Source organism: Rhinolophus sinicus, chromosome 17, assembly GCF_057876585.1.
Source record: "Rhinolophus sinicus isolate RSI-liver-muscle chromosome 17, RSI-T2T, whole genome shotgun sequence".
Lineage (NCBI taxonomy): Eukaryota > Metazoa > Chordata > Mammalia > Chiroptera > Rhinolophidae > Rhinolophus > Rhinolophus sinicus.
Window position 1 is genome coordinate 196,794,105 of NC_142517.1, and position 26,263 is coordinate 196,820,367.

Sequence of the window (26,263 nt, forward strand, 5' to 3'; positions counted from 1 at the left end):
TCGCTTTCCTACAGCCAGCTTGCCACAACTCCCTGAGATCTCCAGGTGGCAGCTGCCTCCCCCAGCCAGGTAAGGTAACCCTGCGTGGACACATGGGCACCATAGGTGGTGGAGGAGGACAGGATGGGGTCCCCTGCTTCTCTCTGGCAATCTAGGGCCTCCTGGAACACCTTGGAGTGGCGGAAGGGAGAGGCGTGGCACTCTGCAGAGTCTGGGAAGAGCAGAGAGCCCAGTGTGGCTTCCTGGGCCTCCAAGGAAAGAATCATGCAGATTCTACCCTAGACAGCTGCTCTTCCAGACCCCTACTTGCCACTAGCCCCCACCTCAATGCAGGTGTCAACCATCCCAGATTGCCCTGGACTAAGGAGAATCTGGAGACATGAGACTCCTGGACTTAAAACCTGGACAGTCCTAGCCACACTAGGACTAATTGGTCACTCTGACCTCACTCCCCTCTCTGCTGCCCCCATTTTTTACCCATTTCTTCTGGGTAAAAAAACCATTTCTGAAATGGTTTCTTTCTTTGTGTCATCATTCCCCCAATACTCTGGGGACCTCAGGGCGCTTGCCTCCTGGATCCTAGAGTATGAGCAACAGCCATCAGTGAATGAATTGGCAAAGGCAGAGGCAGGGGACTGATGGCTCAGGGCCCTTTGGCCCTGGTGCACACTGGCACGCTGGCCTGCATATCTGCCCTTTCTCCCCTCCACCAGATCTCATCCTCTCAGCCCCACCAGGCACGGTGGCACCATTCAGCTGAAATGGGGGCCGGGGTAGGGGAGGTGGGAGCCAATTCCAAGCCAGGATCTTGGGCCATACTGACCACCCCTTTCCCAGGAAGCCTGCTCAGGCCTCCTCAGGTCGGCGGGGACAGAGTCTGCAGGCTGGGGGGCTGAGGCGCGTCCACGCCCTCTGCTGTCATGGGCCTGGGGAAGTAGGAAGGTGTCCTTGTTTCAGGGACTGCCACATCCCTGTCCAGTTCAGAACTGCATGACTGTAGACTAAGAGCAGCGAAAGCACCTGGGCCTCTCTGGAGTCCAAACCCCAAGAACAACAGGGCAGCAGAGAAGAAAGGAAAGATGGGACCTGGTAGGGTGGGAGCCCTAACTACCTCCGGGGCCCCCAAAGGGTCCATTCCTTCCATTCCACGGTTCAGTTTTTCAGCATCATGAATATTTGTTGAGCATCTACTATGTGCTAGGAGCTAAGGGCTACACAGACAAACATGTCTAGGTCCTTGGCCTTGGGGATCTCAAACTTATAAACAGATCCTTTCATCCCATGTGATCAGGGGGCCAAGAGAGGCATCGGTCTAGGAAGCCTTGGGGCCCCTGGCAATGGGTCTTGAACTAGCCTGAGAATTCTGGGAAGTTCTAAATTGAGTCTAGAAGTGTTAACCAAGTGAAGAAAGGTGGGGGAGGGTTTTCAGTAATGGGAACAGCAGGAGCAAGGATATGGGTGGGAGGGTGAGAAGCAGCATGGGGCTGGAGGTGGGGGAACTCTTGGCACCACACTCCCTAGAATCCCATTGCCCATTCCTGGCCATGAGGAGGCTCCTCCAGCTCCCCCTGTTCAGGCTGCTGGAGGTCCCCAATCTCTATGCCCCCAATCTCTATGGAGGGAGAGCGCCCAATTTCTCAAGTCCCTGATCCCCTGAATCTGCCCTGAGGGGCAAGAAGCACATTCTTTTTTTTAAAACAGGGACTCTTTCTTGTGTGTGTCTTTTTTTTAATTGGGAAATATTGGGGAACAGGGCCCATCAGCTCCAAGTTGTTGTCCTTCAATCTAGCTGAGGAGGGCGCAGCTCAGCTCCAAGTCAAGTTGCATTTTCAACTCTTAGTTGTAGGAGGCACAGCCCGCCATCCCTTGTGGGAACTGAACAGGCAACCTTGTTGCTGAGAGCTTGCTCTCTAACCAGCTGAGCCATCCGGCGGCCCTGAAAAAGCACTTCACATGTCTACCCTCTATTCCTCCTGCTGTTCACTCCTCGGATCGGAGCATGTCCATGGTGGGATTTTAGAGATCATCTAGTCGGCCCCTCCATCTCTTAGACGAAGAAACGGGGTCCATGTTCATACAGTTTGTGAGGGTCAGAGTCTGTCTTGGAGGAAAGGAGATTCGACAAAGATGGTGATTGAAATAAAACAAACATTCTCCTTCTTTGTACCCAAATTGGTTCTACTGAACCAGGAGCCCTGGGAGCTTTGGGGTCCCTGTGTGTGGACCTCGCAGAAGAGGCCACTGGCTACAGGGGCATCAGGCAGGACCCAGGCACAAGAGGCTCCTAACAAGCTCAGAGCTGGCGATGGGCAGGTGGCCCTGGTTGCCTGAAGGGGGCGCTAATGAGATGCGAGGGAGGGAGACCTTGCCCCCAATCTCCGCAATGCCAGGGCGAGGAAGGGTCACCTCTCAGGAATCAGAAGAGGGAGTTTCTGAGCAGCAAAAGTCCAGGTCATTGTTCCAAGAGGTGACTCAGGCAACCAGTTAGGACGACTGAGCGGTCTAAGAGGTGACTCAGAGTCAAGGTGCAGAGAGAGATTAGATAGAGATTTCAGGCTGTCCCTGGGGGCCATGTGACCTTTCATTCATTGTGCATCGGTGCAAGGAGCACTCATGGAGGGGACTCTGACTGGCTGGGTGGTAGGCTCAGTGGGGAATGAGGTGGCCTCCACCCTGGTGAGGAGGGGCAGGAAACCAGGGGGGAGAACAACTGGGAACAAGTGGTTCTCCACCCTGGCTCATGTCAGAATGACTGGGGAGTTTTAAAAGCACCCATGCCCTCTCAAAAAAGCAGGAAATAAAGTATCCATGCCCGGGCCCCAGCCTGGCCTAATTAAATCAGAATCCCTGGGGAGGTGGCCTGCACACTGGGGCATTGGTATTAATTAAAAGCTCCCCAAGTGATACTGATGAGCAGCTGGAGTGGAAAACACAGCTACAAGTCAAAACCAAAAGTGCCATACAAGATACCATGAAAGAAGCTTGGGGAAGGGAAGTTTCTTCCAGCTCAGTGAGTAGAGGGTGGTTCACAATGGGAGAGGTTCACTGTGTCATTTATCCATCCATCCATCCATCCATCCATCCATCCATCCATCCATCCATCCTCCCATCCGTCCGTCCGTCCGTCCATCCATCCATCCATCCATCCATCCATCCATCCATCCATTCACTCACCCAGCAAAGTGCCAGCACTGTGCTAGATGCTGAGGAGTCAGTACTGACAAACAAACCTGGACCCCGTCCTTGTGGGGTCTACATCTTGTGAGTCATCAGAACGGTGATTGAGGGATGTTTGGGGGTAGCTGGGAAGGAATAGGAAACTGCTGCATATACATTTTTATTGCAGCAAAATACACATAAAATCATTTTAACCACTTTAAAGTGTACAATTCAGTGGCACTCAGCACATTCACGACATTGCACAACCATCGCTACTCTATCTAGTCCCAGAATGTTTTTCATCATCCCAAATGGAAATTCCATACCCAATAGCATTCACTCCCCATTTCCCATCCTGCCCCCACCCCAGCCTCTGAAAACCAGGCTATCTCTATGTATTTGCCCATTCTGGGTCTTTCATATAAATGGAGTCATACATGGCCTTTTGTGTCTGGCTTCTTTCACTAAGCGTCATGTATTCAAGGTTCACCCACGTTGTAGCATATATAAGTCCTCTTTATGGCTGAATAAAACTCCATTGTGAGAATATACAACCTTTGGTTTATCTATTTATCTGTTAATAGACATCTGCGTTGTTTCTACCTTTGAATAATGCTGCTATGAACTTCATGTACAAGTGTTTGTTTGAACATCTGTTTTTTTCAATTCTTTTGGGTGCATACACTTTGCATCCCTTGTTATTCTTTGCTTTCCTTTAAAGAAAAAAACCCGTATGATTTTTTTTAACCAGCCATGCTTTGATAAACATTTCTCCAAAAGAAAAGTTGTTTTGGGTTAGACTAAGAAGGGCCTTGAGTGACAGGCTAAGGAATGGGAGCTTTATCCAGATGGTGATAGAGGGTCAGGGTAGGTGCTTGAGCAAGAGAGTGACAAGGTCAGAGCTGGGTCTCAGCCCTCAGCCAATCAGGGCCCCGCGGCAGGGGGCAGGGGGGGGAGCAACCCCCTCTCCTCCAGGTTCCTGAGCCCTGGCCTCCTGGAACTGTTGGGAGCTCTCAAGGCTGGGCTGAGAGCAGCAGCTGAATCCCAGGGCGCTCCCCACTCCTCAGGCCTTGCTGCCACACTGCATCCCCCCTAGGTTCATCACCATGACCAAACTGAATGCCCAAGTCAAAGGTTCTCTCAACATCACCAGCCCTGGGATACAGATATGGAGGATTGAGGTAAGCCTGTCTGGGCACGGGGGCGGGAGAGGCCTGAGGGAAGGAAGAGGTCTGGGGTGACTCTTACTGCCCTCCAGTCCTGCCCTGGTGGCATGGAAGCCCCTGATGCCTATCTCCAAGTGACCTGTCCCCACTCGTCAGGCATCAGCCTCTTCCTCTCCTTTATCTGCCCCCCTCCTCACATCCCTTCTGCTTCTCAGCTTGGTCATTGCCTACTCCTCCTGGCTCTCTGCCTCTCCCAACTCTCTCTGTGGTTAAGGGAGGAAGCCCGGAGTCCTGGGTGGTCCAGGGCGGCCCATCTGACCTCTGTTCTCTCTCTAGGCCATGCAGATGGTGCCTGTTCCTTCCAGCACCTTTGGCAGCTTCTTCGATGGTGACTGCTACATAGTCTTGGCTGTGAGTGGGGTGTGGGGGTGGGCAGAGAGCCAAGCCCACTGTGGGGTCAGGGGGGAAACTTGAGGCTGGGGCAGTGGGCAGAGCTGGCCTGGTTTCACCCCAAGACAGTCCTCACTGGGTGTGCCCAGGCGCCCAGCTTAGTGGCAGTTCTGCTGGGCCAGAGATGTAAGAGGCTCTCCCTGCCTCGGCCGCGGAGCTCCCAGCAGAGGCGACTTCCTGTGAATTTAGAGTCACGGGCGACCTTCTGAGCTGGTGGGATGTCACCCTACCTCAAGCCCACATTTCCCAAATCCACAGTCATCTTCATAACACTGTCTTGGTTTTGATGACATCCTGGTATCACCTGTACCACTAATACATTTGCATTTTTCCTTATATAAGTCACTTTTTAAGTTGAAATACATTTATTTTAAAATATGGCTGTATGTCATTACCATAAATAGAAACTGTGTCCCGTATCCGGAACAGAGAGTAGCTACAAAATATTTATATAATCGTTTTATATACACATCTGTCTGTATACCTTTTAATTACCACACGGACTTCTGATGGTCCATGCACATCACTTGGGGAAACGCTGCCATAGTCCAGCCAAGTTATTGCCAAGGGAGAAGAGCAAGTCTCCGAGGGGAAGCCACTTGCCCCCATCTCAGAAGGTCTGTGGCAGAGCTGAGACCACAACTCTGGGCTCATCTGTGGCCCAGGCCCCATGTGCATGGGAGACCATACAAAGCAGAGAGGTGGGAGAGGGCTGTGGGAGCCCAGGGCCTCGGGTACATTGGACATCCTTCTCCCTAGATCCACAAGACAGGTAGCAGACTGTCCTATGACATCCACTACTGGATTGGCCGGGCCTCGTCTCAGGATGAGCAAGGGGCAGCTGCTATCTACACCACCCAGATGGACGACTTCCTGAAGGGCCAGGCTGTCCAGCATCGCGAGGTCCAGGGCAACGAGAGCGATGCCTTCCGAGGCTACTTCAAGCAGGGCCTTGTGTATGGAGGGGCGTGCTGCAGGCCGGGGAGTGGGACCAAGTCAGGGAGGGTCACCTGAGGCTGGGGGCAGAGCTGGAGCTGGGAAGGGGGTCTGAGGTTGTGGGGGGAGCCCACAAGGGTGATTTGTGTTCATCTTTCCATTCTCCCCCATTTTTACTGCTGCCCCATCCTTGGTCTTCACCCCTCTAAATTTTGTCTTTGGCTTCCCAAAGTCCATTCTCAAATTCTGTATCTCTGTGTGCTGTGAATTTTTGTAAATCACCCTCTATCTGAATGCTCTGGAGAGCTTAGTGCTGAGAGAAGGCATTACATCAAGTCTCTCCTCTAACCAACAGGCAAATGACTGCTCCTCTCTCTAAAGCAGACCTTTCACACTAAAAGCCCAGATTTCCAGCTTTTCTTGAAAAGTCTGAAGTTCTAGCTTCTGGATTTTTCTGATGGAAACACAGTTAGGAGCCAAGTTGCTACTGATCTGTAGGATAGGCCAGGAACTATCGAGTTAGCTACAGTTGCCACCCCTCCCTTTTCTTTTGCTCCCCTTCTTGCCATCCTTACAGCAGCACCCACTCCTTTGGACATTTGAGCTGGCACCTCTCCTGTCTTAGTCTGCTTGGGCTGCCATAGCAAAATACAGAACATACAAAAGATAAAAAAACAGACTGGGTGGCTTACAAAATAGAAATTAATTTTCTCACAGTTTTGGAGGTTGGCAAGTCCAAGATCAAGGTGCCAGCTTTTTCGTTTGCTGGTGAGGGCTCTCTTGCTGGCTTGTAGACAGCCACCTTCTCACTGTGTCTTCACATGGTGGAGAGAGTGAGCAAGATTTCTGGTGTCTCTTTTTATAATGGCACTAATTCCATCATAAAGGCCTCACTCCCAGGGACTCACCTACCCTCATCTAAATCCATTACGTCCCAAAGGCCCCACCTCCAATGCCATCACACTGGGGGTTAGGGCTTCAGCATGTGAGTTTGGGAGGGGACATAGTTCAGTCCATGGCATGTCCCTTCTTTTCCTTCTCTGTAATCCCTATCCTCAGGGTCCTGTCCTGTCTTTCCACATTACCACATTACCATGCACCTGTCTTTGCAGACCTCTCTCTCAGGAGGGGAGGGACTGAGGGTAAGTGAGGGACTAGGGTGCAACCTTTAAGGTGACCCTCACTGCCAGGGTCACGCAAACGTAGGCAACACACCGACCTTGCACTTGAATGATCCTGCGGATGAACATGTCCTTAAAGTTGGCACTAGAGGTGCCACATGCATCTCACTCTTGTCCCAGCCCGGACCCTCAGATGGCCCCAGTGGCAGGATCAGGGAGGGCAGGGACCGAGCACATCTCCCAGCCCATTCTCTCTGGTCAGCTCACCTTTCTTCTCAGGATCCGGAAAGGGGGTGTGGCTTCTGGCATGAAGCATGTGGAGACCAACTCCAGCGATGTCCAGCGGCTGCTGCATGTGAAGGGCAAGAGGAACGTGGTGGCCGGAGAGGTGGGCATTCACCAGGGCCCTAGGGCATGGCCTCCTATCCCCGCTCCCAGCCTGGTGGAGAGCAGAGGCCGAGGTGGGGTGAGGGGCAGGGAGAGGGTGGGGAAGAGATGATGGATGATGGGTCTGAGTGGGGGCTGCTCCTCCCTCATGGCTCTCCAGGTGGAAATGTCCTGGAGGAGTTTCAACCGTGGGGACGTTTTCCTCCTGGACCTCGGGAAGCTTATCATCCAGTGGAACGGGCCGGAGAGTAACCGCATGGAGAGACTCAGGGTAAGCCCATCCGATGCAGCACCCCTGCCCACAAGACCCACCCTGCGCCCACCTGCTCCGGCACACCAGCACCTGGCCTCCCCCAGAGTCAAACTTTCCAGACTTCTGCCTCCCCCAGCTAGTGGCTGTTTCCCCAGGCCTCTCTTCCCTGGCTGCCTGGGGCTGGTGTTTGAAGGGGGATCTGAGCTGCCATGTATGGGGAGATGTTTGCACGTTGGAGTTGGCTTGTGTGTACCTGTGGCTAATCCACTGGGATTTAATGAGTCCCTGCTGTGTGGCACACCCTCTGCCAAGCGTTGGGGATCCAGGGGTAAATGAAGTGGGTAGACCCCTGCTCTGGCTCTGGCCTCCAGCTGGCTGTCCAGTGAGGGAGACAAACATGACGGGAATAACTGAGAAATGAGGGGTGGGGAGTGCAGTTCTGTGGGTTCTGGGAGGGCTTCTGGGAGGAGGTGTGGGTGGGAGAAGGCCCTAAGGCAGGAGGGAAATGGCTGGGGTAGGGTGGGGGCTTCCAGTGCAGCCAGAGCATGAGACAGGGATGTGGGGGAGCTTGGAGAGGAGCGGGCAGCTCTTACAGGGGCACGTTTCGTGGTCAGAAGGTTGTGTAAGAGGGGTGGGATTTGTTCTCAGTGCCCGGAGGCTGTTGAGTCACTCTGACTTCTGAGGGATGCAAAGGCCTACAAGGCTAAGAGAATGCAGGGAGCCTTCTGTCCGTCAGGTGAGGACTGGGAAGGTGGAATCCACTGGACTTGTATGTTGCATGGCGGATGCAGAGAGAGGGGTGAAGCAGTTCTCAGAGCAGTGTGCTTGAGCAATTGTGGGGATGAATGGGGTCCCATTTCCTGAGAGGGGAAAGATCGGGAAGCAACAGATTTGGGGAGAAAATCTAGAGTTCAGTTTTGGACATCTTAAAAAGGGGCTATCATGGAAGCTGGATAAATAAGATGAGAGCAGAGAGCTGGGCTGGAGACAGAAATATGGGCCTGAACAGCCTCCAGAAGCCCTGGGGACTGGTTGAAATCACCTAGGCGGAAGTAGGGGCTGGGACCCAAGTGCCAGTAAGTAGAACATTGGGCTGAGGAGGGTGTGTGCAAGTGTGTGTGTGTGTGTGTGTGTGTGTGCAAGTGTGTGTGTGTGTGTGTGAGTGTGCACGCGCGCAAGCGTGCTTTGGGCAAAGAGACTGAGTACTGTGACCTTCAGGGCTCCGCTTTTGTCCAAAACTGCAAAGTAAACCACAAATTTCAAACAACCTCAAAACTGAATGCCCACAAAGTCCACAGGAAACACTCTCCCACCAATGAGGAAACCTGCTTTCCCAGCGGGTTTTCACCTGGTTTGTTCAAACGCACCTGAAAAGTCTGGACCCTCTTAAAGGGGAAAAGCAGGGAGGTGCCTCACCCCTCTGGGCTGCTGTGGGTGGGTGGGGGTCTCCTGGCGCGGTTTGAGGCGGTGGACGCTGCCCTGTCCCCCACTGGTCTTCATGGGTCACCCGGGGCCTCCCTGCAGGGCATGACCCTCGCCAAGGAGATACGAGACCAGGAGCGGGGTGGGCGGACCTACGTGGCCGTGGTCGAAGGGGAGAACGAGAAGGCGTCCCCGCAGCTGATGGAGGTTATGAACCAAGTGCTGGGCAAGCGGAGGGAGCTGAAGCCCGCGGTGCCTGACACGGTGGTGGAACCCGCACTCAAGGCCGCCCTCAAACTGTACCAGTGAGTGCGCAGCTGGGCCCCTCCTGGGAGCTGGGGGGCTTCCTGGGGCTGGCCCCCTCCTGGTTTATGCCATCCCTTTGTCCTGCAGCGTGTCTGACTCAGAGGGAAAGCTGGTGGTCAGGGAAGTCGCCACGCGGCCACTCACACAAGACCTGCTCAGTCACGAGGTGAGAAGGCCTGGGCTCCCAGCCCCCACCCCCACCCCCAACCCTGCCCACGCTCCCCCAAGCTGGAGCTGCGCCAGCAGGCTGGAAAGGAGCAGGAGGAAGACTCTGTGCCAGAGCTCCCCCAGCCCAGCCCCATGGCGCCCTCAGGCTCTGCCTCTGAGTCTTTGTCTCCCACCTCTAGGACTGTTACATTCTGGACCAGGGTGGGCTGAAAATCTACGTGTGGAAGGGGAAGAACGCCAATGCCCAGGAGAGGAAGGGAGCCATGAGCCAGGCACTGGTGGGCATGGGGGTCGGGGAGGAGGAGACTGTGAGGAGAGGGTAGAGAGACTCGGGGAGAGGGAAGCTGGGGCATACAGGGTGTGGAGGCCAGGGCACGCTCTGGGCTTGACCCAGCTGGGGGCGCTGAGTGTCAGTGGTGCAGCCATCTTGTGGGTTCTCTGCATGCCAGGGAGCCAACCAGCAGGGCAAATGGGGACCTCCTCAGGATAGGGGCTCCCACCTCAAGCTGGGTTCAGCGAAGGGAGGGAGACATGGAGGCTGGCCTTCCCGCAGAGAAGATGGGGTCAGCGTGGGGCTGGGCCAAGTCAGAGTTTGGTGTCATTGTTGGGCCGCAGTTAGTAACCCTATCTGGCTTGGGCTCAGCGTTGGATTAGGGTTTGGGTTCAAGATTGGAGATGGGGGCTGAGGATCAGGGTTAGAATTGAAGTGGGGGGGCTGGTTTGGCCTTGGGGTTAGGGCAAGAGTAAGTGTAGGTTTGGGGGTCAGCTTTGGGACTGAGTTGGGTTGGGGGTTGGGCTTGGGACCAGGGGTAGGTTCATGGTTGGGTCTGGTTGAGGTTAGAGCCAGGCTTTGGCCTGCACTGGGGACAGGGGTGGAGGCGAGGGGTGGGACACAGCCCCAGTCACCCTCTTTTCTTCCCAGAACTTTATCAAAGCCAAGCAGTACCCCCCAAGCACGCAGATAGAGGTGCAGAATGATGGGGCTGAGTCCGCCGTCTTCCAGCAGCTCTTCCAGAAGTGGACAGTGCCCAACCGGACCTCAGGCCTGGGCAAAACCCACACTGTGGGCTCTGTGGGTGAGGGCCGGACGAGGCAGGGTGGGCTGGGAGCCAGGAGTGGGGCCAGGAGAGCACCCAGCCCTGCCTGCCATCCTCCTTCCCAGTCACACCTTTTTCATGTGCACTTTTACCCTGGTCTGTGCTCCCCAGGTGGGGTGGGGATGTGAGGGGACATGGAGAAACTCAAGAGTGGCCACACATGGGAGCTGAGAATGACCTGCCTTTCTTTTGGAAAGGGGTGGGGTCTCTCTAGACAGCTCGGTCTCTCCCCAGACAATATTGGCTGAGGGCAAGCTCAGTGCCAGGCACCTAGGGGAGGATAAAAGTGTTGTCCCTCTTCTGGTTCCCTTGGGGGCCCTGGTGAAGCATGATTCTTAGGGGCAGGTAGATATGGTTCTGTATTCTAACTATGTCATGTGTGACCTTGGTGGGGTAAGCTACTGAATCTCTCTGATTCATCTGTAAAATGGGTCTAAGAATTATAGCTACTGCTCAGGGCTGTTGTGAGGACCTGGGGGACCTCAGCTGGTGACCGTTGGTGTCATGATTTCCCCTCATTCCAGCCAAGGTGGAGCAGGTGAAGTTTGATGCTGCATCCATGCATATCCAGCCTCAGGTGGCTGCACAGCAGAAGATGGTAGACGACGGGAGTGGGGAGGTGCAGGTATGGTGAGGGAAGGGAGGCCTGGGCTGAGTGGGAGGGGTTGGTGGAGCCTGTCCTGGACCTCACGCTAACCTGGGACCCGCCCCAGGTGTGGCGCATTGAGAACCTAGAGCTGGTGCCTGTGGATTCCAAGTGGCTGGGCCACTTCTTTGGGGGCGACTGCTACCTGCTGCTCTATACCTACCTCATCGGAGAGAAGCAGCACTACCTGCTTTACATTTGGCAGGTAAGGCCCCTCCCACCCTGTCCAGAGCACAGGCAGCTCAGCTCCTCTTCCCCTGTACCCTTGCCAAGGGGCCATCCCCCTTGAGCTGAATACCTGTGGAGATGGGGGGCGCACCCCTTTATCATTCTGGGACTGCTTTGGCTGTGAAATCCCAATGACTGTGAGTACCCCCATTCACAACCCTTTTCCCTTTTGGTTTTCTGAGTCTGCCTTCCCATTTCCATGGCCTTCTTTCCCTTCACCTGCTCTGACTGTGTTTCTGTGTCCAGATGTTAGGGAGCAGGGAGATGCTTAGGTGCTGGGGGTGAGTGATGTGGTAGCCATGGTGAAAAGGTGAACCCTGAGAAAGGGGCAGTAAGGAGGAGAGGAGATTTGGGGTCAAGGCTGGGGTCGCAGGTGGGTCAGGGATGGGCTGGAGCTGGGAAAGGGCTGTGGGGCTGGGATCAGAACTACAGTCTAGGTCGGGCTGGGTTTCTGGCTGTGTACGGGGTGGGGTTCGGTAGGGAAGACAGTTGGGTTTGGGGCCAGATCAGAATTGAGGATGGAGTTGTTGCTGAAGGCAGGGACAGGGCCAGAATCGGGGCCTGACCCCATCCCACGCCTTCTATCCTGCTCACCCCAGGGCAGCCAGGCCAGCCCAGACGAAATCACAGCCTCGGCCTACCAGGCTGTCATCCTGGACCAGCAGTACAACAATGAGCCGGTCCAGATCCGGGTCCCGATGGGCAAGGAGCCATCTCATCTCATGTCCATCTTCAAAGGACGCATGGTGGTCTACCAGGTGTGGCTGCTGGACTGAGGTGCCTGGCAGTGCCTGCAACTGAGGCGGGGTGGGCATCCAGGAGATGGGGGAGGGGGCTGGGGTGGAGGCGGGGCTTTAGGGGAAGCCCATTCTCCATAGGAGAGGACTGAGGTTCCGTCACCACATGGAACTGAAAATAGACACAACCATTCAATACTTTTAAAAAGTCCATGTAGTGAGCACTTAGCATGTGCAAGCACTGTTTCTTTCTCTCTCTACACCTCAACTCAGATCCTCTACATGAAAAAGGAAATTATTTTGGCTAGATTTGCGTACACGATGGACTTGTTCAAACTGCATTGGTGCTTTCCAACATAATGAAATAGACATCTCCTGAATTCATTTAAGCACTGTCTGTTTATTGAGCACCTACTAAGCACACAGCCTTCTGGCAAAGTGCCAAGGGGGGAGGAGAATGTCATGCTAATACTGTTAGCCATCTTGCTGGGAGAGCAGTGAGCTCATAGCCCAAGGCACCATGTGGTTAAGTACTTTATATAAGTCGAGTTCAAAGGGGAGTGTGAATACAGTAATCTGGGAATAGGCATAGTAGAAAGGGGGCTTGGAGAAGGTCATTGGAGTCAGGTGAAGAGCTCAGCAGAGGTATAATGGGGGCATGCAATGCAGGGGCTGCAGTGAGGGCAAAGGCCCAGAGGAAGGGAGCCATGGGGAGCAGTGAGAAGCCTGAAAGCTAAACTGCAGGGTTTGGAGAGAGCAGAGTCTGGAAAGGCATTTTGCACCTTCATCGTGTGGGGTCTTCAAAGGCCCCGTTGAAGAGCAATCTCTCAGCTGTGGGGAACCATGGAAGGTTTCTGAGCAGGGGAGTGACGTGACCAGAGCAGTGTTTTGGAAAGATGAATCTGGTGATGCTGAATCGGCAGACCCGGAGGGGCAGGCAGACCCTTTTCCAGCCTCTCTTCGTCTCTGGTCTGTGCCCCTCTAATCACCCCATCTCTTCTAAGTTACTGCTGCTTCTTCCCCACTCTGCAGGGAGGCACCTCCCGGGCTAATAGCCAGGAGCCTGTGCCCTCCACTAGGCTGTTCCAGGTCCGGGGAACCAGCAGCAACAACACCAAGGCTTTCGAGGTCTCAGCCCGGGCCTCCTCCCTCAACTCCAACGACGTCTTCATACTCAAGACCCCGTCCTGCTGCTACCTGTGGTATGGGAAGGTGTGTGCAGGTCCCCCAGCCGCAGAGCAGACCTGGATCAGGACGGGAGCCTCTGGCCAAATAGGCCCTGTGTACTAGCCCCCCACAGTCTCTAGCCCTGTCTCCTCCTCCTCCTCAACTCTGGGTCTGGCCATCCTCAGATTCTCTGCCTCTGTGTCCGGTCAGTCTCTCATTCTGCTGGTCTCTGGCCACCCCTGCCTGTCCCAGTGTTGGTCTGTCTTTATGTCTTAGGACCTCTCTATCCCGGCGCCTATCACTACCTCTCCATCAATCTCTGTAACGAGCCTCTTGTAATCCTTCTCTTGCCTTGTAAGGAGTGTGCAGAATCTCTTGTCTCCTCTGCTATTCGTTGGAGTGGCAGGGACAGAAGATAGGATGGGACAACTGTCTCTGCCTTGGCCATGGGTCTGGGGTCCTGATCTAGGAGAGCCTTTGCAGCCCCGGGAGCTCAGAAGGGTGGGGGTCCGCCTGGTATTAGAGATGGTTTCCCCCAGCACCGTCTCCCCACCCTCCTTTACCCAGGGCTGTAGTGGGGACGAGCGGGAGATGGCCAAGATGGTTGCCAACACCATCTCCCGGACGGAGAAGCAAGTGGTGGTGGAAGGGCAGGAGCCAGCCAACTTCTGGGTCGCCCTGGGCGGGAAGGCCCCCTATGCCAGCACCAAGAGGTAAGTGTGAGGTCCCTCTGCCTCCAGCTCACATTCTGATGCTGGAGAGCCTCCCAGACCTCTATCCCCATGGCCCAGAGCCTGCAGCAGGCATGGATTAGGGCCCTGTGTGCCAGACTCCCAAAGCCACAGGATGAGCAAGGACAGTACATGTCCTCAGACCCTCCTGGGCACAGGGACTGTGTCCGTGCTGTTCACCATGGTCTGCCCGGGGCCTGACGGGGTATTTCCCTGGCTAAGGGAGTTCACAGCCATAGCAGGCCGCTCGAAGAGAGGGGCAGGGCTATAGGTTTACCCTTGGGAAGAAGATGTCAGAGCCCACCCAGCCCTTGCCCTTCAGGCTGACACGGGACCCGGATGCTGAGGAGGACCAGCGTAAACCCTCTTTCCAACGGTTTTTCTGAAGAAGGTCCATGACCCCCAATTCAAAAGGAAGGCCATGTACTGCAGTAGCACCAGGAGTAACAGAGGGGCGGTATCAGACAGAACTTCCTAACAGGACGAGAGAAGAGCCACTAGAATGCATGTTCTAGAAAAGCAGTAGGAATGTCTCCCGTGGAGCACTCTTGGACTCTTGGCAGGATGTGATCAGAAAAAGAGTGTTTTCTTAGGAGGTGGCTTTCCATGTTAGAGTCCCTCCAAGTTCTGTGGCCTTGATTTTCCTTCCCCCACACCTTCCTGCCAACACAGTCTTCCCTCCATCCTACAGACTACAGGAAGAAAACGTGGTCGTCACTGCCCGGCTCTTTGAATGTTCCAACCAGACCGGGTGCTTCCGGGCCACAGAAATCCCTGACTTCACTCAGGATGATTTGGAAGAGGATGACGTGTTCCTGCTGGATGTCTGGGACCAGGTGGGACCCAGGCCCGGCCAAGAAAGAGCAGCATTAGGGACAGGAAAGGGTTGACATGTTCTTGGCTCCCATATATGTTTTCCCGAGCAGCATTATGAACAAGAGGAGTGTCAGAAAGAAGAAGGCAGGTAGGGAGGGATGTTCCTGCAGGGGCTGCTGTGTGGGCTGTATCTTCTCCCAAAGTCAAATTCGTTTCACGTAGCAGAGCCTTGTTTTGGAGGGGCGTTGGCTCCGGAGAGGTTGGGAGGCATGCATTTGCAGAATGACTAAGTAGAAAGCACCAACCTCCTCGTTTCCCAGATGCAAAGTCAAAGCCCAAGTCCAATGCACTGTTGGGCATCTAAGCCTGGGTGAACCAGGCAGAGTCCTGTGGGGCCGGGGGGCAGGAAGGACTGATGGAGCTCCGGGTTTTCCATAGGTCTTCTTTTGGATCGGGAAGCATGCCAATGAGGACGAGAAGAAAGCTGCAGCCATCACCGTGCAGGAATACCTCAAGACCCACCCCAGTGGCCGGGACCCTGAGACCCCCATCATTGTGGTGAAGCAAGGACACGAGCCTGCCACCTTCACGGGCTGGTTCCTGGCGTGGGATCCCTTTAAGTGGAGTGTGAGTGGCCCCAGCTCGCCCTGGGCCTTACAGCCCAGCATACCCTTCTCTGGCTGGCTGCTTCATGGCACACCTCCAAGGCAGGGCAGACTCCCAGGCTTGTCTGTTCTGTGGTGACAGACGACATGTGATATATTTATAAAAGGCTTAGAGGGGCCTTAGAATAAAAAGTCAGGCTGCAGTAAGACCACTGAGCCCCTGCTCAGGAGATGAAAGTCTACTGAAACCCAGGCTCATTACAGCCCCTGACTTGTGCACTAGATTTAGCTCCAAGCTGTTGGAGCTGTACTGACTACAATTTAAATTAATTAAAATCGAACAAAACTGAAGCCTCAATTTCTCCTTAGCCACACTTGAAGTGCCTGGTAGGCTCATGTGTCTAGTGGCTGTCATACTGGACAGCACAGAAAGGGAATGTTTTCATCATCACAGAAACTTCTACGGGTTAGTACTAGGGAACCCTCGTGCCCGGTGAAACATGTCAGGTCTAAAGGACACACACATGCCTTCCTGGCTCTAAATTCTAAGCAAAATGGGTCACACATGTGGTCCTTCCTCCCTCCCTCCCTCCCTCCCTCCCTCCCTCCCTCCCTCCCTCCCTCCCTCCCTCCCTCCCTCCCTTCCTTTCTTCCTTCCTTCCTTCCATATAACTGAAGCTCATGATGTGCGTGCTTAGTGCCAGGCCCCGGGGATATGGAGATGGGGCTCCCCATGGAGCCACGGCCCCTTTGACTCTTTTCACTCCTCTGTGGCACGGTTCCTTCCAGGCTATGAGAGGAGCCCCCCAGTACCCCAGATCCCCCAGGGTCCCCTGGCACCTATGCAATGTAGGCAGGGTTCTCAAGTTTGCAAGCAGTGGCTTCCATGGGTCTCTGAGCCTAGAAGGTCATACTCCTCTGTGTCCCCATGTCGGGCTGAGCTGGGACAAATAACCCCCACTCAGCCTTTTCTGACCCATCAGCCCCTTCAGTGCCCACCATCACCACCTGACCTCCTCCAGCCTCCGCCAACTCTCTCTTCCCCTTCTCACCCCCGGGCCCTAGGCCAGCCTCCTTTCAACCCTTGAAGGAAAATGGTCTTTTGTCTCCTCTGCTGTGACCCAGGTCTCATTTGTTGCTTGCTTTATGTACAGAATGCCAAATCCTACGAGGACATGAAAGCCGAGCTTGGAAACTCTGGGGACTGGGGTCACATCATTACTGTGAGTACGGGGTACGGGGCAGGTGGCCAGCTGACCATAATCAGCTGTGGGAGCTGGGAAGTTCCTAAGACGCTCCTGTCCTGGGCTTTCCTTCCCTCCGTTTCCTCCCACTTCTCATGGAGGTCTTCTTGCTGCTTCACTTCAATGCTTCTAGTTGGTTTGTCTTCTCCATTCCCTAGTGAAATGGTTCCCAATTTTTATCATGCATACGAGTCTGGATGATGGGGAGCTGGGGGTGGTGGTGAGGGAAGCTAATTAAACTGCAGGGACTTTGATGCCATTAGTCCACAGGCTGCCCTTTGAGAAATAATTTCTCTACTAGGAGGGAGACATTATCAGCCTTGGGCTCCCGTCTACAGGTAGAATAACTGCAATTCCTTTGATCTTTCAGATAGCTATAGACATGTATGTAGACGCTAGGCCTGGGATAGGGAAATATGAAAGTAAAACCTTTCCTTTAAGTTCACCGGCTTGCACGGGAAACAAGCCAAGTAGACTTGGCAGAAATGTGTCCAGAACACGACAGCGATTTCCCAAACACACCAAGGTCATCAGCAAACACATATGACTCCTTGGCCCCACCCACAAGCTGAGAGCACTCGTAAACCTTTCTTGGTGGACTGATGGAACAAGCAGGAAAGGATAGCTAGGTCAAGGCTAAGTGACTTTACATGTGACAATTTCACAACAGATAAGAGAAAGATCATAAATGTCCAAGATAGACCTTGAACATATGGAGGAAGCCATTGAGAAGTTCATAAGTCATAAAACAAAAGTCATCTCTCCCCCACTGGCTTTGGTTGCATACAGACCATCAAGCTTTAGCTTGTGAGTCCAAGCCTATCTGTTGTGTTCTTATGAGTGTGTGTATGGGGCGTGAGCGCTCATGGATGATGTCCTGAAGGAGGTGCCATAGGATCCATGTGGACTTCAGGGAGAAAGGCAGCCTGGGAGGCAGCCACAAACCAGCTGAAGTACCAGTGGTTTCCTTTTCTTCCCTAGGATATCACCAGCCCTACACCGGATGTGTTCAATGCTAACAGCAACCTCAATTCTGGGCCTCTACCCATCTTTCCTCTGGAGCAGCTGGTGAACAAGCCAGTGGAGGAGCTCCCCCCAGGTGTGGACCCCAGCAGGAAAGAGGTGAGTCAGACTCGAGCAGGAGGACGAAGAGCTATGGCGTGTCCGTTTGTTGGGCGACACTGACTGACCCCCAGATTGTGCCCTGCAGATGAGCTGGTGAACAAAGCAGACCCAGTCTCTGCCTTTCATGGGAAGTTACATCGCAGTGCAGAAAGATCAAAGGAGCCAGATTACGTGTTATTGAATTTCAGTGAAGTTGAGTGCCCCAAAGCTGAAGTATAGGTGCCATGAAGAGGATTACAAAAGGGAACCTGATTTAGTCAGAGAAAATTTCATTCTGTAAGGTGAAGAGGAATTATTCAGGCAGAGCGGGTTATTCTTGGAGAAGGGAATAGCATACATGATGCCCAGAGGCAGGGAATAAGCACAGGGTGGGGCAGAATGCCAGCGCGGTGGCAGTACACAAGCTGGGGAGGGACAGTGGGCCGGGGTGGGGGTGGGGGGGCCAGGGGCCGCACTGAGCAGTGCCTTCTATGCCACATTAGGGGTGGTGTGTCTATCTTAGCAGTGCAAGGGAGCCATCATGGTTGAAGCAAAAGGGTGGCAGTCAAGTTTACACTTTTAAAAAAGCACTAAAGCTGGTGGTGAAGCATGGATTGGAAGGTGGCAAATGCAGCAGCTGTAAGTCAGGCTGAGAGGTAGACGGGAGCTTAGAATATATGGGGTTGGAGAAGATGGAGAGGAGATGGTCTAGAGAAATATTAGGAGGTGACATCAATGACACTTGGTAAGTACTGGATGAGAGGGGGAAATTGTGTTCTTTGAGATAAAAAACCCAGGAGGGACTGCGCTTAGAGAGGGTGATGAGTTCAGGGCGAGCCGCGGGGTTTGAGGCGTCTGGGAGGCGCCAGAGCAGACCTATCTGGTAGCACAGCTTCAGCCTGACTGACAGGAGGCTAAATGGATTGCTAATTTTGAATGGAGCAAACAGAACCGACACAACCCCATCATGGCAGAAGTACCGTAGTCTAGGAATTCTTAGGTCCTTTTTACAAAAGCAGTTGTCTGTTAGATTTTTTATTGTGGTAGTAGCATCCATTCTTGTGGGAGAACTGGGGGTTCAGTGGCAAGTGGTGAGGGTGGGAGAGGTCTTCAGACCTCAGCCTGCTCCAAACTCGAGGGGAGCGTGTCAGGGAACAGTGGGGTGGTGGGTCTGCCTGTGGGCAGTATCAAGAGGGTAATCTGTGTTTGAGCACCAATGAGTAAGCCACAGAGAGGCGGATGTGGGCATGGGTGAGGCTGGTAATCAGCTGGTAGGACTACAGGGTGTAAGAACAGGACCCGTGGAAAGATACAAGTCCACTGGGATGGGCAGTCCCTGCTATCTAGCCCCGGGGTCAAAGTCCAGAAGTCTTGACCAAGCTGCGGAGCCAGCCTGGCTGGGCCAGAGAGGGAACCTGAAGCCACTTGCAGAGCCAGGACTGTGCAGCCACAGTAGTGAGGGACCTGGCAGGGGAGGGGAATGCTCCAGACTTGGGGTTGGCAGCTCTTCCCTATCCACTGATGCCTAAACCACTCACTCACATGTTTCTCTTCTTCCAAAAAAGACGCTCCACTGCCATGACTGGGGGAGTGGGGAGGGCTCCCAAGAGTCTTGAGGAGAGAATGCCCAGGGGCTGGAGGCAAAGCTAATGACAGGTTAGAGAACTGGGGCATCCGACTCACCTGAGCTTGGGATCCATCTGCAGGTGTTTACCAAGAAGCTGTTCAGTTCGGGGCTCGCTGCAGAAGTCAGTACAGCGTCCTGCAGGGGAATTCCCCATAGCAGAGCAGCCCAAGGTTGGAAAGAAACCCACTGCTTTCATTCCACCCTGTCCTCTCCTGGTGCCTGGGGGAGCAGATTCGAAGGCTGGTTTAAGCAGCTTTAATTTGGGGTTCTTATTTGAATTTACCTCGAGGGCATTTAGCTTGCCTTTAATAGTATCACTGTAATATCCTGTTAGCTGGGAGCCAAGGTCATTTCAGGCATTCCCCTCATCTTATGGCTGAAGATATCCAAGGCCTAGAAAGGTAATTCCTAGCTGTAGGGTCACAGTTTAAGTAGATAGATGAACAAGAGATCGTGTCTCCAATGCCCTTTCACATATATTATTTTCACCCCCATAAAAGCATTACAAAGCAAAAATTGATCTTTAAGGAATCTCTCCCATTTTATAGAGAGGAAAACTAAGACCTGGAAAGAGAAGCAACTCCTTAATCAAGTAAATGTCCTAATTCTTATTTCAGGATTAATGTCAACTTGACCCTGGTCAAAAGAAAAGGAGCTCAATCTACCTCAATTTGTCACCGTCCTTTTTACTAGGCTCCCATTCAGGGATCAGTCTCTTGGACCTCATGCCATGCGCCTCCTCCCCGTCCCTTTGCTGGCTCTCCCCACATTGCCTGTTTTTGGTCATTTGATTTCTCTACCACACCTGTTTGACTCATCAAATAAACCTTGGGGAAGACTGTAATATTTGCCCTCTGCTTCCTTCTAGGAGCACCTGTCTGTCGAGGATTTCACCAAAGCCCTGGGGATGACTCCAGATGCCTTCTGTGTCTTGCCTCGATGGAAGCAACAAAACCTCAAGAAAGCAAAAGGACTATTTTGAGAAGCAAGAGTAGCTGTGTTTGTGAAGGCAGTTGGTTACCCTGCTTGCAGTTTCGTCTTTTCATTACTGGTATTAATCCTGTACTAATTGAAATTTTACACTTGTCCCTGTGAGCAGCAGTGTGGCAACACCACTTCTGTAACCCATTCCTCCATAAAGATGGTGCTTCCCTAAGGACGTCCCAATTTCAGCTCTCAAGGTGGTCGCATTTTTTCTATCCTGGGAGGCTGCAGCACTTTTAACCATCATGTTGTGGAGCTTTCCCTTCTTAGAAGAGGAGCCAAATGCTCCGTGGAGCATTCGTTCTGAGGAGCCTTCCCTAGGCTTTTCTTATTAATGGCAGGTGGGCTGAAGCCTTTTGCAGTTTTACACCTTTCCTAGACTAATGGCTTTCCTGTTCACGTTATTTTCCTCACAGCCTTCCTCAGGTGGTAAGTTAAGGGGATCCCTTCTTTGAGAGAGTTGAATGGCCCCAATAGGTTTCACAACACTCAGTAACCAGTCCCCAGTGAGAGCGACATATCCACTGGGTCTAGGCTTGAGGCCTAAAGGCGAGTATGAAACGCAAATGCCATTGCAGCCCCTCTCTGCGACTCTTACTGAGGCAAAGGAAGAGCGTAGCTATGGCCAGTGCCGGGTTACAAGCCATTACCCGGACCCTCTGCAAAGCTTCACTGGCTCCCCAGATGAAAACAACGGCACTGGGTTCTGACTCTGGGCATACGTTGGGTTGCCAGTCCACTTCCTTTGCGGTTTAACAGTGCCCCATGGAAGTCCCAGTCAGAAGGCCAATGCAAGGTGATTTCCACAACTTCAACAACTGGTTAAGTATCTGCAAGAATATGTCCTTTTCAGAAATAACAGTCGAACCAACACAAGGTTAATAAAGGCTTTAATTTCACACACAAAAAAACTCTATGCATAATTTAAAAAGGAAACCCAAACAAGGAAAAACCGTCAAGGATACAGAGGAACAGTTCTGCTAAAACACAGATAAAGTGCCGCTCCATACAAAACAACAAAGAATAAGAATCAGAAGTCACTCTGAACACAAAGAAAATCACCTCACAGATCACGTGGCCAAAGCTGCCAGCAAACCTGGTAGTGGCTCAATTATGCAAAGTGTAGAAAGCTTACTTCTTGTTTTTCTCTCTGTAGCATAAACAAACACTCACAGGCCAGAGAAGGCGGAGGGAAACCTGGGGACGAGAGGCATGTACACCCACATGCAGTCTCACTCTTTGCACCCTCTCTGTTCTTGAAATAGAGCAGGTTAGCCAATGGCTCGTTCTGACAGATGACCTAACAGACTTGGATCCTAATCCAGACCTTCCATCCAGTCTGTTCTTATGCCGTGTACATTAAAGCCCAATGTTACCAAAATCAACTGCTTATATTCATACTGGCACACTTTTTATTCAAAACCTTAGACACAGCACACAGGGTAAGGAAAATGTACTCATTGTCGATAAATATGATACAACGAAATAGACTGCCTGAAGTCTAGTAATCAAAGCATGCCACAAAGGAGTCAATGATTGTGGTGAGACACAGCAAAAGAATTGTCACAAAATTCTCAAGGCCTAACAAACTATAGTTTCCCAATTAAAAAGAATGTTTTTCCAGATGTTAAGACATCAAGAGAGACAAAATAAGAATTCTGAAGTAATGAATTGAAGGATGTTTGAGGGCAGATTTCTGTTTAGTTTTTGTACATTTAAAGAGTGCATTACTCAGTGTAAAGCAAGATGGGGAGGAAAAGGACAGATCTAATTTTGGGGGACACTTATGTGACTTGCATCTGGTACTGGGTTGTTGTTGATCTTTGTAAAAATCTCCTCATCTATACAAGATCCACCTGTACTTGGAGACCTAGCTGTTTCCCTGATTTAAAACAAGACACTACTTAAGGGGATCAATTAAATGGGGGGGACAAAAAGGCTGGATGACTAAGAGCATCCACTGGTCATTTCAGAGGACAGAGAAGGGCAAGAAGGGCAATGTTTTTAATACAATCTCTTTTCAGTAGACCACAAATGAGTTTACAAACTACTTTTCTTTATATTTCCACCCTGTCCTCCCCTGTGCTCTCTGCACTCATAATGCTCAGTTATGTATCAGGCACTGCCAAGAATCTCTTTAATTGAGGTGTGTCCAAATAGTTTTCATTATACAACTGTATCTGTAGCTGTAGCTATAGTTATATAGTTACATAATGGGAACTGCAGTATGGAAGAACAAGTAAAGTAATGAATTCACTTGCTGCGGTTTTAATTCTTAAAGCTTCTCTTTTAGAAGAATTTTACATTTGATCAGACAGAAATAAAGAAACGTGTAGTCTAATGTTTGCCTCCCAGAGTTAATTAACTGATCTTTAAGTATCACTGCATACTTCTTAAAATGTAAACACATTTACATTTGTTATATCTGCTATTGAACCATTAAGTTAGGCCTGAAATTAACAGACCACTGCCAAGTAAACAAATAGCTTTTGGAATCAAAATATAAATAGAAGAACAAGTCATGGATTTGCTTCTTTTCTATCCTGCTCAAACAAAACTTATGTGCACACACACATAAATACATCCCCCATAAAAAAGTATCTCCTCACAGGCCTAAATTATACTCATGGTTACTAAAGTGACACTAGATAGCATCTGGCCACATGCAACTTTCCAACTCTCCATAATATTAGCTGATGAGAATCAAGTTTGAATTTCAGTTTAGTTTTCCCTTCCAAAAAATTCAGCTGTGTGCAGAACCAAGCGCTATCAAGTTCCAATTCAATGTCATTTAAAGTACTGTAACCACGTGGTATTTTAAATAGGAAAGTTAGTCATTGTGCAGGCTACCTGGGACTGAAGTACTCTGCCCCTATGTAAGTTGTCCCTTCTTGGCCCCAACATGCCAAATGCCCCCACCCCCCAATGCTGAGCAAACTGATCATACTGCACAAAAAATATTATCCACTTATAATTTTTAAATATATAGTCAGCTCAAAACAAAACAACAAACCCCATCAACATGGTCCAGCTGAAACCTCCATCTGTAGTCATTAACCCTTCACTGAACCAAAATGAAAAAGTAACTCTGTAAAAGGGATAACAGTTAAAAGAGTGAAGGGAGAGAGGAAAGCTGACCAGGATACAACAATGAATAGGTAACAAGGAAAATTCAAGTCCCAAACTTGCAAGTATATGAGCAGCGAGATAACTCATTTATCCCACTAACCTACTGTCAACTAGTAAGTCCCTCCCAAGACATGAAGATCAAATCAAATTAGGTTTTTGAGCCAAGTGTACTTCTAAACCATACATACACACAAGCTATGAAATGCAAGTCAAATGAGGGTACTTCTTGGGCAACCTAGGCTTATAGCATTATTTCTAATTTTTTTATGCCCTAATGTACCCCTCACTTCAAATCATTCCTTTTTAACAGCACCTCTCAAAGCTCTCAAATACAGACACAGGGAAGAGAATAAATAGCTAAAGAATTTGATCACCACTTCATTTGTTTATGAGAAAACCAGTTATTTTCAAGAAAAACAAAAGGCTCCCCAGTGGAAATAGATCAAAACATAAAAAAGTGAGCTTTTAAAACAAATACTTTACTCTGTTCTCTACTACTCCCGCATATCCTACCACCGTATCATTTTGGGATGTTCACTAGAGTAAGATGTAAATAAATGGTAGGAAGCAAAGCTTTTGTCAGTAGTTAAGCAGAAGTACTGGGGCTGTTTATGATTCAAAGATTCAAAGTTTAAGAAGAGGTAACTTATGTCAGACACATCCAAGGTTCACGAGTGGGGCTGGAGACCTCTGAAGGCAATCTTTCAGAAAAGATGCTGCATCTTCTGTGATGACTGACTTCAAAATGTTTTCTCCCCTTGAAAATGATATGGTTTTGTCCCTACCACAGAACTTAAGAGTAATCTTCTCATTTACAAAAAAAGAAAAATAAAAAATGAAAGAAAATACTGAAGGCTTCATTTTGCTATACCTAACTCTGTGTGATCCTAATGATTCCTGGGCTCACACAATTATTTTTTGGACAGAATTCTACTCTCAGATTCATTCTTTATATGGTTTCACAAGCTGCTTAACCAAACTGGTTATGTCATCATGACTAATGTAGCACTTAATGTTGTATCCCCATTTAGCTTCAACTCAAAGCACCCAAAAAGTAAGATAAATATATTACACACCTGTGTTATGTGTTAATTCTTGGGGTTACCTAAACGGATCACATTTTAATTCCCACCCTATTTTAAGGGCAAAGCTAGACAGCGAATGGTTAAATGTTCAAGCTTTATCCTATAGGTTATGTACTTACTTTATACTTGCAGTAGGGCTTTTAGCTTCCGTGGTGCAGAGCTTTAGCTTTAACACAAGAATACTCCTCTTGATGTCTCTATGTTTGAGAGACAGAGAGGCTAGCCTTCTTCCTTATCCTTAAGTATCCTTGCGGGGGGGTCCCAAATGAGACAATATTAGTTTCCTACCTCTTAATGTTTTGGTTGCAATCTGTTAGGGTAATGCTTGCTCCATGGAAGAATGATACAGAAGAAAAAGAAAAGATTCTATCTTCACCACCATAATAATAACAGATGATATACAATGAATACACTGTGTGAAGGAGTCTCTTTAAAGAAAATATAAAGTGTACAATGAATACCAAATGTGGGACCATAACATATTCCGAGCACCAACAATCCATTTCTTGGGACTGCATGTAAACAGCAAAAGCATTACAAATCCATGAAATAATTTTTTAAAAAAGCCCCCAAGTCAGGTGGCAGAAATGCCCTTCCTTTGCAAGGAGGACAAACTGTCATTAGTGTAACATGGAGAGCTGGTTTTCCAGTGAACTTTACTAATCAGAAACACACATGAAAGATTACAGACTTGAGTGAAACTACTCAAAAAACATAAACACTAAATGCCAACTGATATGTGTATTTCCACACATTTCTCAGGAGAATGGACTCTGTGACAACTTCATTTCTTCTCCAAACTGCTGTGCTATTAATTTTGAGCAGGCATACTCTGGTGGCTCACCCTAACTCTTTAAGGCTCCATTCATTCCACATATATGTGTGTGTATGTACATATATATATATTTACAACATGTATTCCTAAGACAAAAGGAAGTGCTACTCTTGTAGGAGAAAAAGAGGATAATCAGCTACAGATATGAGACCAAAGTTGCCATAAAACAATTAGCATGGAGCATTCTGCGCAACTGCAATTTTCGTCGTTTGGTTTGGCCCTGAGCTGTTTGTTGCTCCCGCATCAAGTAGAGTTCCAAATTCTCCTCGAGCAGAGGAGAGTGAGGTGGGTGACAGTAAGAAAGAATACGCAGTGCACACTGCCAACCCAGGAGTCTGTTCCTCACGAGGCCTGGCGAGTGGTCTTCCCCACGTCCATGCTAAGTGCCTGAGAATTCTTTTCTGTTTCCAGCAGCTCATCAAAGATCTCCCTTAAAATAAAACAAACAAAATTAGCATTCAGTGAGCAAAGCCAAAGAATAGACAGAAAGTACATAAAGCCTGCATAATCCCATTTGGTGCCTAAATTTTATTCAATGAGCAGCTCATTCATTTGATCACCATCTTAACCCCAATTGCTGATTTTTGAGAACACTAGGAGGGAGGAAGCTGGCAATAGCTAGCTTTCATAAAAATGCTATGTGGTTCCCATGGATATAACTCAGATCTTCTAGCTAATACAACTGGAAGACCAAAAGGGTTTATGAGAAGACAGCTTCTATTATAAAACAGCCTTAAGCTCTGTATCTAAATGCAACTATGTGATGAGTAATTAATGAACATATTCTGGACTTATAAGGAAATAATCAAGACCTGAGCCCTAAGCAAAGGTTAACAAAAACCAAAAATTATCAATCAATT

The 26,263-nt window shown here is 50.4% G+C and overlaps 2 protein-coding genes across 7 annotated transcripts in view; one reads left to right on the plus strand and one right to left on the minus strand.

Annotated features, from left to right (window-relative positions):
* Nucleotides 1-22,689, plus strand: VIL1 (villin 1). Its single transcript, XM_019741853.3, has 20 exons — nt 1-69; nt 4,256-4,340; nt 4,662-4,736; nt 5,535-5,731; nt 7,112-7,220; nt 7,380-7,490; nt 8,997-9,199; nt 9,288-9,366; nt 9,548-9,646; nt 10,291-10,444; nt 10,990-11,090; nt 11,179-11,316; nt 11,939-12,097; nt 13,109-13,288; nt 13,811-13,956; nt 14,666-14,810; nt 15,229-15,417; nt 16,550-16,618; nt 17,621-17,761; nt 20,239-22,689. The coding sequence occupies exons 2-20, from the start codon at nt 4,266-4,268 to the stop codon at nt 20,350-20,352; spliced, it is 2,484 nt and encodes an 827-aa protein (XP_019597412.2). The 5' UTR covers nt 1-69; nt 4,256-4,265; the 3' UTR covers nt 20,353-22,689.
* USP37 (ubiquitin specific peptidase 37) overlaps nt 21,228-26,263 on the minus strand; it is a 77,227-nt gene continuing 72,191 nt past the window's right edge. For all 6 annotated transcript variants that reach the window (XM_074313360.2, XM_074313366.2, XM_074313372.2 and 3 more), the window contains one exon: nt 21,228-25,833. In XM_074313360.2, the coding sequence (XP_074169461.1) occupies nt 25,746-25,833 (88 nt within the window). In that variant the 3' untranslated portion in view covers nt 21,228-25,745. The remainder of the gene's footprint in view (nt 25,834-26,263) is intronic.

Excerpts from the sequence above, each read along its gene's own strand:
- VIL1 (XM_019741853.3), top strand. The coding sequence starts at position 4,266 with ATGACCAAACTGAATGCCCAAGTCAAAGGTTCTCTCAACATCACCAGC. Across the intron at positions 4,341-4,661 it reads TACAGATATGGAGGATTGAG|GCCATGCAGATGGTGCCTGT; the intron begins GTAAGCCTGTCT and ends TTCTCTCTCTAG. Across the intron at positions 9,367-9,547 it reads AAGACCTGCTCAGTCACGAG|GACTGTTACATTCTGGACCA; the intron begins GTGAGAAGGCCT and ends TCCCACCTCTAG.